This window comes from Pan paniscus, chromosome 3 (assembly GCF_029289425.2).
Source record: "Pan paniscus chromosome 3, NHGRI_mPanPan1-v2.0_pri, whole genome shotgun sequence".
In the NCBI taxonomy this organism is placed as follows: Eukaryota; Metazoa; Chordata; class Mammalia; order Primates; family Hominidae; genus Pan; species Pan paniscus.
In genome coordinates, this window is record NC_073252.2 from 180,989,456 (window position 1) to 181,002,459 (window position 13,004).

Sequence of the window (13,004 nt, forward strand, 5' to 3'; positions counted from 1 at the left end):
GAGTGCAGTGGCGCAGTTATGGCTCACTGCGGCCTCAAACTCCTGGGCTCAAGTGATCTCACCTTAGCCTCCCAAGGAGCAGGGACCACAGGCACACACATCACCACACCTGGCTAATTTTTAAAATTTTTAAAATATTTTTGGTAGAGACAGGGTCTCGCTGTGTTGCCCAGGCTGGTCTCGAACTCATGGCCTCACATGATCGTGCTGCTTGTCCTCCCAAAGTGTCAGATTACAGGCATGAGCCACTGCACCTGGCCCAACTGCTTTCATACCAGTTGGCCACACCACTGCTCTCTTTGCTGCTCTCTCCTTCCCTGACTTACTAATGTCCTAGTCTCTGTCCAGCCTGCCCTGGGGTTCCCGTTTTACTAGCGGACAGCATCTAAAACACATTGGAATAAAATGTATAGTGATGGCATCTCAGACATCATTCACCTCAGTTTTTTTAAAGGGAACCCCCCAGGCATCTTTCCTGTCACCTACACAGGCAGTCACACGTCAGAGCTGGCCTCTCGTGGCGCCCAGAGCACTCAGCTTTTGAAGCCTCTGTGTACTTGGCCTTCACCCTTTTGTCAGGTAGCTGGGTATGCTCACTTACATTTTAAAGATGGGGGAAAGAAGTGGGTGACAGCTGAGTGCAGAGACAGGCCCAGAGACTGGTGTGCAAGGCTGCTGCTCCCACTCCGGCCTCTCACCAGTAGACCACACCTCTTTCTGGTAAGGTCAAGTTAGGAAAATCTGGACAGCATGTCAACCCCAAATTTGGCTTAGGCTGTGTTTACCTTTCTCAGGAGTTTTAAGTATGTGCATACCTCTTTTATCTTTTTTTTTTTTAGTATGGCCAACTTAAAAATTGAACTGTCAAAATTGGACAGTGAGGCCTGGCCTGGGGCACTGGATATTGAGAAGGAAAAACTGATGCTGATTAATGAAAAAGAAGAACTTTTGAAAGAGCTTCAGTTCGTCACCCCACAGAAACGTACCCAAGATGAATTAGAACGCCTAGAAGCTGAAAGGCAGCGGCTGGAAGAAGAGTTGCTGTCTGTGAGGGGAGCACCAAGCAGAGCTCTGGCCGAGAGGTTTGTTTTCCTTCTGGAAATAGGGCAGCTTAACTCTTGTGGGGGTGTCTTAACTGGATACTATTTTCCCTGGGTTTGGAAATCTCAATTGCATCTATTCTTAGTGGACTGAGAAACAGCACAAATGGACTTTCTGTAGAACAATAAAGTGCACCATCCTAATGCCCAACAGGATAAGTTCTGTGTTTTAGGAACGTGCAAAACCTGTGACAGATGTTGAATAACTTAGGAATGCTGACATAAAACCAGGAATGTACATCATTGATGAAGTCTGATAACAATAGCTATAAACTATTGCACTCCGATAAGAAAAATTATCTAGACTGTTAGAGCAACTGAAGCTTCCTATTCTGGGTTTTATTACTCACAGGAATGCAAAAGTTTATTGCTAGTCATTTCACGAGGAAAAGACAGCTTCCTCCCTGTGATACCCTAACAGGTCACAACGTACTCACTTGCATTTTGTTTGTCAGTTGCAGCCCTCCCGTGAAACAGGTGAAACTGTAAAGGAAAATACTCTAGGCAATTTTCCCATCTTTCTCTGGGAAGGTGTGAGTTGATTATTCCATCTAAAAAAATCCAGTTCTGCAAAACAGATCAGCTGGAATGTTAAGTGAAGGGACCTCTGTGTGTCAGTTTGACATGAACGCATCTGCATAAGAGCCTGGGTCCAGGCCTTGATGGCAGAATGGGTTGGATACCTGTTTCAGGACAGACCAGAGAGCCGTTGAGAACGACCGCATGTACATCCTTTAGGCCAGCCAGTAAACAGCAGTGCCTGTTTCAGGGTGATGGGAAAGAAATTCACATTGATATAATTTCAAGTGGCCTGGAAGTAAGTTTAAAACACCCAGCCATAATCCAGTTGCTTCAAAAAAAAAAAAATTGTGGCGTCTTGCCTTCTAATTCCTTGTCCTCAATAAATGTTAGGGTTGCATGGCTACATAATATCAAAACATTTGAAAAGCAGGGGGAGGGAGAGAGGAAGACGTCTCTGACATTCCCAGGTAGGTGTTAGCATGGGGACTCACCCACCCCAACATTAACCGTTTTAGGAGAGTTGACTTCTGTGGGTTAAAATGTTGATCAAGGTAACACGCAGCCTCAGTGTCATAGCTGTAGGGAACATGAAAACGTATCAAAAGGAAAAGCCTCTGAACTATAATCTTCTGCCCTCTTAATAATTCTCATCTTTGCCTCCATTTCCCCTTCTTTTCTTCCCTTCTTGTTCTGGCTTTTCTGTCTAATTTTGCTGACCAAACGGTCAGCCTGAGGGAAGTGTCAGCCAGGCTGGCAAAGCAAGGCCCCATCTGACAAAGACCAAAAGGAACAAAAAGAGTAAGAAGGCAAGGGAGAATTAATTTGTTTTTGTTGTTGTTGTTGCTGTTGTTTTTCTGAATTACCCTGATATGTCTAAATTTGTATACCTAAAGTTTCTAGCTACGGATAGTCATCAGTAGGTATGATGAAACAGGTAGCTTTTATGTGGCCCATGTATAAAACAGCAATGATGTTTCATACTACTACATAGCATTTACATATTATAAAATTTTATATAATCATACGTGTCTAATGTGCCACGTCCATCTCAGCTATTCTACTTTGTAGTAGGTGAATCTAGGAAGGACTTACAAACCAGATTTGTTCTGGCAGAGAAAGAAGACATATTTGTTTGTCTTAGTTTTTATTGAGGTGGCGTCTTGCTTGCCTTTTTTATTAGGAGTAGAGCTTCCAAAAAATGACTCATGATATAACATTAAAGATAGCAATTTGTTCCTGAGAACCTAAACTTTGACTTTTTCCTAAGTACCTAAACTTTATACTTTTGTTTGCACACACATAGTAACTCAAAATTCCAGCGAAATAGGAGGCTTTTTTACCTTTTTTTTTTTTTTTTTTTTTTAACAAACAGCCCAAACCTCACCAGAGACAGTAGGCTTGAACTCATTAGGAAGAGGAGCTATAAGATATTTATTTTAAAAATTATTTATTTAGTGAGATCCAGCCACTGGGTTTGTGTCATCTGGGGAGTAAGTGGTGTGGATATGATACCTCCATGGCCCTGTCTCCCATGATTGGATGTTAGCAGGAAGGGAAACGTGTATTTTATATATGTAGTATGTTGACTTTCTGAGTTACCTGGAAGAGCCAGGTCATTTAGTATTCCAAATAAGTGGATACTAGTTTCCTTATCAGTGTCTATGGCCAAAGGCAAATCCTCATACTTACATTGCCATCAAAGGTTGAAGGACTCAGACATTCTTGCTTGATCAGCTTAAAGCTTTCTAACTCCTATCCTGGGATGCTCAAAGTGACTCAGTAGTTCACATGTCCAGAAGAGCAGAACCTGCTGCCATTGGGAACACTGAATCCTTTCTTTCCCAAGTAGATACAACCTCGTCTGGCTTTGGGTTTTGCTGTTGCTATTACGGTTTTGCTTTCTATTCCCCCATGCTCTGGCATTTTTTCTTATGGCTTCACCCTTTCGTGTCTTCCTCCTGTGTGTGTGGGTTTCTGCTCTGCTCATTGTTGCTGTTGCACTGACACCGGGAGTTTAAGAGGGAAGAGAACACCCTTGCCAGCAGTGTCTCCTCAGTGTCAAAGCAGGGCTGGCTGGAGCTTCTTTTGGGAAGTAGGATTTGCTGTGTGAAACTCAGTTTCATCATAGAACAGATTGTGTGCCACCAACCCCAAATCCTTCCTTTTCTTCTTGGTACCTACATGACTGTCAAAGCTACCTGCCGTATTCCCCAACATATTCCTGTTTTCCACTTATATTTGGGGTTCCCCATTATTTCAGGGGTGACCTCTGGCAAGATTCTGAGTCATTGCTGAACGTTGGTATCTGAAGGAGCTAGATGCACATGAATTTTCAGTCTCTGAGTGTGATCCTACAGCCCCCCCGGCTCTGTTCCTGCCCCCACAGGGCTGCAGTGTCGCCCACTGGGCCTGATGGCAGCGACTGTGCTCGCCACCTGGTGGTGGGAAAGAGGTGCTCATGGTGAAGCATTGCCAGGCCTAAAGAGAAATTGCTCGCAAATGAAAAAAACCATGCAGGGAAGGTGTTTCTATGCATCTTTCGTATTCTTTCCATGCAGTTATTGAAATTCCTTAAACTCTGTGCTTTCCTATAGCTGGTAAGATCTTAACATTGCTCCTTGTTTTCTCACAAGTGTTGGGGGTTTGCCTTGTAATTGCCAAGACGTCTTAATTGTTTCTTAATTATTTGAATGTTTTTGCCACTGCTTCTGAAAAATTTTTTAAAGCAAATAGGTGGGGGCATGAGTGTCACTTAGTTTTGAGTGGAAAAGGGACTTCCTGCTTCTATAGATGACATGAAATTTTCCCTAGGTGCAGAATTCTGAGTTCAGGAGAAACCAGGCTGTGCTTCTCTCCTGCAGGGCACTGAGGGCAGAGGCAGGCAGGTGTGAAGGCCCACACTTCACAAAGGGCAGCTTGAAAGGGGATGTGGAGCAGATGGGCCAGGGGGAGGAATCTTTTAAGGGCCAAGTAGAGGAAACCCTTTCTCATCCAGCAGACCAACAGGCAGGAGTTGGAGAAGAACCTAGAGAGACAGGTGTGCACCCTTTTGAGAGGGCTGATGTCTGCAATTTCTTCTAACCCCTGGTTATGGGGAAGTTGGGGAGAGCGTTTCACATGAAATACACCTGGATTCTGAGGAAGACTTCGGGCTTTCGCTAGGAGAGGCTTTGGTGATAACATCAGAGACAAACTGCGGCCCACTAGGAGGGTTTCTGTGCCTCTCCCCAGTAGTGCCTTCCTCATGCTTCTCCCAGGGAAGGTTTCATCTCAACACCAGCAAGAACGGAGGGACTGGCCAGGGCACCCTGTGCTGCAGGGAGAAAGGGCTGATGTCTGCATTCTGGGATTGTAGGAGCTAAGTGGGAAACATGAACAAGAACACAAAGACAGGCATCTGTGGTTCAAAGCAGACATTAAAGGGCTGGAAGAGCAGCTGCCGAGCATCACCTGGAGAAGGCTGAGGACGCTCCCTAGTGATGGAGAAGGGACAGCACTGAAAGTGTGGCTCAGGGTCACATTCTGACGTCATCCTGGTGCCTCCTGAAAGCACTAGAAAAAGGCTTCATTTTAATAAAAGCAATATTGAGTTTTAAAACTTCCTTCCGAAGTGTTTCTCTTGTTTCAGAAGACATGGATTTTAGTAGAGTTTGGGGCTTTCTTCAGACCTGTGTGCACTTTTAATTCAGTTAGTCTACTTCATATTACTTTTTTCCTTGTTGAGTTTTTATTTATATTTGAAAGATTTTAAAAATGACTGCTACTTTTAAAAATACACCTTTGAAAGCCATGAATTAAGAATTTATCGCGCTTTTGAAGTATTAAAGAAAATGGCAAGAATTACTTTTTTTAGTTTAACATATAATGGAATAGTGTTGTTGACACATCAAAGGGATAGATACCTATAAATAAAATATGGGCATGTTTCCTTACTGCCAAAAACATATATAACATTTCAAAGAGATTAGAAATTAAGGAAATTTTATTTTTCTCCAAAGAAAAGTGGCTAATTTTTATATCACCACTTTTCAGGGCATGCTGAGGCTTTGAACAAGTCAGATTTGTTTTTCTTCTCTGTCGAGCACTTTCTCATACATTACTCCATTGATCCCTTTAACAGCCTTACCAGGGAGACACGGGAATTATAGTCACCATTTTACAGATGAGAAAAGTAAGACCCTTGATTCAGCGACTTACCAAGGATATGCAGCTAGTAAGCTGCAAATCAAGATTAGAAACCCAGGTGCCCTTTTTCTGAATTCCATTCTGCTGCTTACTGCTCTGAACTACTTTATTTCATGATGTCTAAAGACCTTCACACTACATAGACTATACTTGCGCAGACTCTTAGTTGCATAAACCCCTGGGTGCTTGGTATATTTTAAAATGACTTACTATTCAAGTATACAGTTCTATAATGCTGTACTCTAAAAAAAAGAAAAACTTTTGCAGTTGAATGTGGATGAAATTTTATGATAGTCCGACGCGGATGATGAGATGTGCTGTAGCTCGGAAGGGGAATCACTTTTAGGTCATCCTCTTCCCTAAACAGTTGAGCCCAAATTAGCCCACAATGGTATTGTGGACTAAAATTGTTTCTTAATTGCTAATTCTTATCAAATCAGGGTTGGGAATGTTATCACTAAATACTATGTTGGAACAAGCGTTACTAAATTCGGTGTTTAGGGTGACCTTTACTGTTGCTGTGAAATGTTTTAGGAAAGGGTTCCCAGGTCACAGATCTGTGTCAGGATTCTAGTCTTTGGTTAGTTTTTTGTTTCCTTGGTTATTTTCCTCCTCACTCTTCTTCCCCAACTCAAAGGACCATATTACTTACCCATTTAAAAAGATTCTAGGCTACCAGCAATTTTAAATTCTCAGTGACATGGTGATGGGGCATAACGCTCCCTCCCCATCCTTCAGCTTGGCTCGTGCAGCTCTGCCCCCCACACTTCTTGGCGGTGTCCTGTTTTCTGTCTGTGGAGCCCATTCACATTTTTCCCTTGTGATCTGTAATGTTTGTACAATGAGAATCTTTCTTTCCTTTTAGTTTTCATATTTTGTTATAATCATTTGAAAATAATTTTTTTTCTTCCTAGATTGAGATTGGAAGAGAGAAGAAAAGAGCTGCTACAGAAACTTGAAGAAACTACTAAATTAACTACTTATTTGCATTCACAACTTAAAAGGTGAGCTTATCAGATTTTTGAGGGGAAAGCTTTTCTCCGAATACATTCAGGCATGTTCTTGTTCATCTTTGATTACTTTTCACTTTATTTCCAACTACTTTAAATAAAATCATTATAGTAGTACAGTTACTGTTTGAGTGATCAGATTTAAAGTCACATTTTCTTTTGCATGAACCCAGTGTCATATTTGGAATACATTTGAAATATGTTATAGAAAGAAGATATGTTTTAGCTGTCAGTACACTTAGGAAAATAACGCATTTTTCCCATTGCCCCATTTTTTAAAAAGGGAAAGTGGGGGAGCTTTGCCTTAAAATAGCCATAGATTTCCTTACATTGATGAGAAAAATACTCACTCCTCACATTCACACACAAAGAGGAAACGTGAGCGAACCCAAGGGTCTTTTGTGTGACTTCTTTCTTTTTATAAGCTTGCCTTCTTTTCTCTAAAAATAAAAAGCTTTTTTTTTTAATAAAAAACTACATTAACGCTTTTGCCCTGTTTTTTCTTGCTTTCAATATTTTTTAATGGCAAAGTGGCTTCTAGATGTCTATGCAAATAAACTTATCAACAGGTATTTGATTCCTTTTATTTTTGCAAAAGGAGGATAATGTTTAATAAGAATAGATTTGCTACTTAAAGAGTATTTGGAGAGCAAGGCTGAAAAGGTTAGTGAAGAAGCATAGACATGGTATACAGTTAGGTGCCACATGATGACTTTTTGGTCAAGGGCAGACTGCATATATGATGGTGGTCCCGTAAGATTATAATACTGTATTTTTACTGTGCTTTTTCTAGTTTAGCTATGTTTAGATACACAAATACTACCATTGTGTTATAATTGCCTACAGTATTCAGAACAGCAACTGCTGTGCAGGTTCATAGCCTGGGAGCAATAGGCTATACCACATAGCTTGGGTGTGCAGTAGGCTGTACCGTCTAGGTTTGTGTAAGTACACTCTGTGATGTTTGCACAGTGATGAAATCACCTAACCATGCATTTCTCAGAACTTGACCAGGTTGTTAACTGACACACGGCCGTAATATAGGGAGTTCCTCTGTCCCTGGCCATTGATTCCATTCTTTAGCAGGTTTCTTCCCTCTGCAGATCTGAAGGAGCCAGTAGGGATTGTGATTAGGTTTTCCATTTTGTAACAGATTTTATGGTGTGTGCTTTTTGTCTTTCAGCCTCTCTGCCAGCACCCTGTCCATGTCATCTGGGAGCAGCCTGGGTTCCCTGGCATCGAGTCGGGGCTCTCTGAACACCTCCAGCAGAGGGTCACTCAACTCCCTCAGTTCCACCGAACTCTATTACAGCAGTCAAAGTGATCAGATAGATGTGGATTATCAGTATAAACTGGACTTCCTTCTGCAAGAGAAAAGCGGTTACATTCCTTCTGGACCCATCACCACCATCCATGAAAACGAGGTGGTCAAGTCCCCTAGCCAGCCTGGCCAGAGTGGACTCTGTGGAGTGGCAGCTGCAGCAACAGGCCACACTCCTCCACTGGCTGAGGCCCCGAAGTCTGTGGCCTCCCTGTCCTCGAGGTCCTCCCTTTCCTCCTTGTCTCCTCCAGGCTCTCCCTTGGTTTTGGAAGGCACGTTTCCCATGTCTTCTCATGATGCCTCTCTCCATCAGTTCACTGCTGACTTTGAAGACTGTGAATTGAGTAGCCATTTTGCAGATATCAGCCTCATCGAAAATCAGATTTTGCTGGATTCTGATTCAGGAGGAGCCTCCCAGTCTCTTTCAGAGGATAAAGACCTTAATGAATGTGCTAGGGAGCCATTATATGAAGGAACTGCAGGTAAATGCAGCCCTTTGCTTTCATGTATTCCCTGTTAGTGATTTTAAGGAGAATGATTGGAGCATTATTTTTCCATATAAACAAAGGGTATGATTCCCCTTCTCTTTCTTTTGAGTAATCGTTTTGGCTTCATTTAAGAAGGAGCTTTTATTTATATACCTAGATATTTTTCATTATCAAATAAAAATTACCTTCCCTATTTAGTAGACTTAATCATTTAGTACCTGCTCAGTTGTCCAGAGACACTCTGTGTGTGGTAGCTGACTGGGAACATATTTTGTGAACATATTTCCAAGTAGATTCCAGTTCTGAAATAGCAAGGCAAAGAAGAGGATTTTCTTTTAAAAGTTGGCCTAAAACAGATTAAAACCAAGGCAATTAACATAGTAGCTAATTAGTACCAAGGTTCAGTGTTTAGATTGTTCAGGGACTTCTATATAAATACAGTTTTTGTTTCAAGCCAGACTCCTTTTCTGGCGAAAAGTTAATTTAAAACAGCAGGTTGCAGTGTATGGTATTACCCTGCCACCTTCTGGCCAGGTTAACAGTTGCAGCCCCAGGAAGGGATTACTAGAGATTGTAGTTCTTAGGCCTGCATTTGTATTCAAAAAGACAGAAACAGGAAAAATATCATTTTTTGTTTGTTTGTTTGTTTTCCTTTGCAAAGCAGGAACTTTGAATATGTTTGATATAATTGTAAAGAGCACAAGATGTTTCCCTTGTTGGCAGATGATCACTGTTGGTCTGAGGAGGATGATCTGTTCCAGAGCTAGCTTGAGACAAAATGTGAAATAAAAGCCCCAGTGCTCATCTACAGCTGTCCTGTTCATAGCTATATGTTTTACTGACCACACAAAACAGGGCAGGGCTCTTTAGAAGTGCTCTCTTCCTGTTCCCAGAAGCATTTTTATTTGTATGTATGGTCCTAAGAATTCTGAGTAATTGATTGGCCAATTCAGATGTGTAAAGACATTGACAAATCCACCTTGTTTCTACGGTTTCAAATACTGAAGAGCCAAGTGCTGTGCCCTGTCAGTGGCCTGGGCCTGTGGGAGGGCCCATGAGACATTTGTGTGGTTTGTGCGCCCCCTCCTGGGGAGATGTCAAAGCTACAAGTAGCAGGTTATGGAAATAACCACAAAGAAAATAACCAGGGGAATGGTGTGTGTACATAATGGCCCCAACAAAACAGAAAGCCACGTGGGGCCTTCACCACTGCTTCTGGGAAGGAGTGTGGTGTGTGTGTGTGCGTGCGTGCGTGCGTGCGTGCGTGTGTGTTAGGGGGTGCATACCACTCCTGGAACCAGCCAAGCCTCCACTCACATTTTAGTCACCAACGTGTTTGGGTAAGCACACTACCCAATCTCTCAGGATTATGATTCCTTATCTGCAAAATGTGGTTGCTACAGTAATCCTTGGGTCAGGCTGAAGGATTAATGTAGTGATAACATGTGAAGCACTTAACCGTGTCTGGCACTCAGCACACAGTTCATGATAATTATTAGTACTCTGTGACAGTGATGATGATAAGTAATAAACTCTGGCTAAACACAGTTCTTACTGTAAACCATGGAAAGCTATGAGAAGAAGAAAGAGAAGAAAATGGAATGTTCTGTGCCAGCATTCCTTCCTGTGCTTTGAACTTACATCTTTTGACCTTTCAAGGTAGTTTTGCTCTTCCTGTATTTGGAGTGGTATCTAGTGACCACTTCTAACGTTCAGTCAATTTGGAGGGGCAGTAAGTGAGGCTGGATGCTGGAGAAGAGGGGAGAGAGTGATGAGGGAAAAAGTTGCCTAAAGTCTGTCACCCACCCAGTAACCCTGAGGTCTGGGAGTCCTGTCTTGCAAGTGTGTCTGGTTGGCCCATGCCTTGCTCCTGACACTTGGGTCTTGCTGTGTTTGAAAAGTTTGTGGATGGAGACAGTATCTCTGAAGCTTTTGTGAAACAGTTTTTAACTTTTTAAATGCATATATTAGAAAACTGCTGTTAAAAAGTTACCCTAAGAGAAAATACATCCAAGAGCTTTGATTGCAGATAATATTCAGTTGCATGTCCGAAAACAAGCGAAAGCGTATATTTAACCATAAAGGCTAATTCTCACAAATTAGCTGGGCATGGTGGTGGACATCTGTAGTCCCAGGAGGCTGAGGCAGGAGGATGTCAAGGCTGCGACGAGCTGAGATTGCACCACTGCACTCCAGCCTAGGCGACAGGAGTGAGACCTTGTCTCAAAAAAAGGAAAGATGAATTCTCTTCAAGTCACCAGCACTTTTTTTCAGGGGACGTCTGCCCTGCATGTGGGGTGGTGGCTCCCTATCAGGGACGTTTGTCATCTCCCTCAGTGCTCTAGAGGCTTAGGCAAGTAAAGTCAAGTCCCTTTTATGTAAACTTTGCTGTCCAGTGCCAGTCCCTGCTGGATGACACCAACCACGTTGGAATAACTGCAAAGGCCTTCCGCAGTCAGTCACTGTCATTGTCAAAGTCAATTTCAGGCTGCTGTGGTTATTCCTGGGGGTAATCAATAAATCATGTCATCACCTTCACCCTTCACAAAGGGGGGTGGGCGGAGAGAAGGCACTTCATCATCAAGGAAAAAGCATTCCCACTGCCAGAAATAAAGTGGAAAATGCAGCAATCAATCCTGTAATCTAAAGCCTTAAAACTTAAACATCTTCACAAGATGTAAAGTCACGGCTCAGAAGGGGGCCAAAATGCATACCAATACAGATCCCTGCGCTCACTGTCACTCACTGGAGGATGAAAGAGCACCACAGGCTTGCAGCTCATTACAGTACAGAGCACAGCCTTAAATGAATGTTCCTTGCTCACTGCAGGATGCTGGTGTATGAATATGAGTTTGAGATAAAAGTTAAGTGGTCATTGGTACTAAAGATTCAGTAGCACAAAAAGTTTTTTAATGGTATTGGCTGGTGAGGAGTTCCTGTGAGTCAAAGACATTTTTTCTTTATTTCTGTTAGAATAGTAGCACAGGAGATGTAGGATATGGCATGTGGAGAGAAGGGGAGACCAAAAGAGGTGGAAACTTATCCATTGAGTAGCTAGAAGCTCTCTCTGTGATAGAAATGTCACTTGAGGAAGATAGATCATTTCCTATTCCTGAATATATGAACACTGCAGTGAATGCTTGAAAGAAAGAGACTAAGGACCAATGAGAATTTGTGTAATTCATCCCTTCCCTTAAAATATTTCAGGACAAAGAAAAACCATATTCTCTTCCAAGTAATGACTGAAAAAACTGGCGTCCCCGGAATCTTATAAGTCATAGTGCCTTGAATTGTTTACATCTGTAGATTTGAATATTAACATCCTTGACTCCCAGCAGGAAATCTTATTTTGGATTGCTCATGACCAAACTGTGTATGTATTTAATACTTAACTTTTCCAAATAAGACATTCTGATTAGTGCTCTCACCCTCCCCTCCATAGATGTGGAAAAATCATTACCAAAAAGAAGAGTGATCCACTTGCTTGGGGAGAAAACCACTTGTGTGTCGGCTGCTGTATCTGATGAGTCTGTGGCTGGAGACAGTGGGGTCTATGAAGCTTTCGTGAAACAGTAAGGATTCAGCAGGGGTGCTTTTAGCTCCAGCGAATCTCCGTCGCCGTGGATGTGGGTTATATGCTGTAAATGGACTGCTACCATTAGTCCGCTCTTTGGCTTAGTAAGGACTTTAGCCGTGGATGTGGGTTATATGCTGTAAATGGACTGCTACCATTAGTCCGCTCTTTGGCTTAGTAAGGACTTTAGCCGTTAAAGAAGTGGTATGCCTGAAAATTTCAGTATATCAAAAATGACTTAGCCATGGAAATTATCGATAAACAGATTGGTGTACCCAGAGGCAACTGACCCTCTTTAGAATTTAAAAACCTTGAATTTAGTGGGAATATTGGAAGAATTCACCAGACCCTGTTTGGCACATGAAGCTTCTCACGTGTATTTCTGAAAGTCTGAAATGTCTCAAGGGTGTGGTATATTTCTAGTAATAAGGAAAGTAGTCATCAGAGAGGCTTTGCCCTAAAGCCCAGAGGCGGGCTCTTCTTGAAAAGAGCCTCTGAAACAGTAAGCTTTCACTGGGATCAGTTCCACTGGGAGGGCATAGGAGTGCTGTTAATTTGGATTTTCATTCAGAATCACTAAGTGGCAAACTGTTAACCATAACAATCGATAACCCCATTAATTAACTGTTCATCTACTCCCTGTCCATATAGACCTAGTGAAATTGAAGATGTCACATACAGTGAAGAGGACGTAGCCATTGTAGAGACCGCCCAGGTTCAGATAGGACTCAGGTAAGGAATGTACGTGGGAAAGGAGCAGTTCTGACATCTGTGCAGGGCAAGTGGCCTGTGGTGATTCCTGAC

At 42.4% G+C, this 13,004-nt stretch overlaps 1 protein-coding gene across 2 annotated transcripts in view; it reads left to right on the top strand.

The window, feature by feature from the left end:
- The window catches only part of WWC2 (WW and C2 domain containing 2), a 215,091-nt gene that overhangs the window by 153,681 nt on the left and 48,406 nt on the right, over window positions 1-13,004 (top strand). For both annotated transcript variants that reach the window (XM_034959460.3, XM_034959461.3), the window contains 5 exons: window positions 840-1,082; window positions 6,722-6,811; window positions 8,001-8,620; window positions 12,069-12,198; window positions 12,852-12,932. In XM_034959460.3, coding sequence (XP_034815351.3) covers window positions 840-1,082; window positions 6,722-6,811; window positions 8,001-8,620; window positions 12,069-12,198; window positions 12,852-12,932 — 1,164 coding nt within the window. The remainder of the gene's footprint in view (window positions 1-839; window positions 1,083-6,721; window positions 6,812-8,000; window positions 8,621-12,068; window positions 12,199-12,851; window positions 12,933-13,004) is intronic.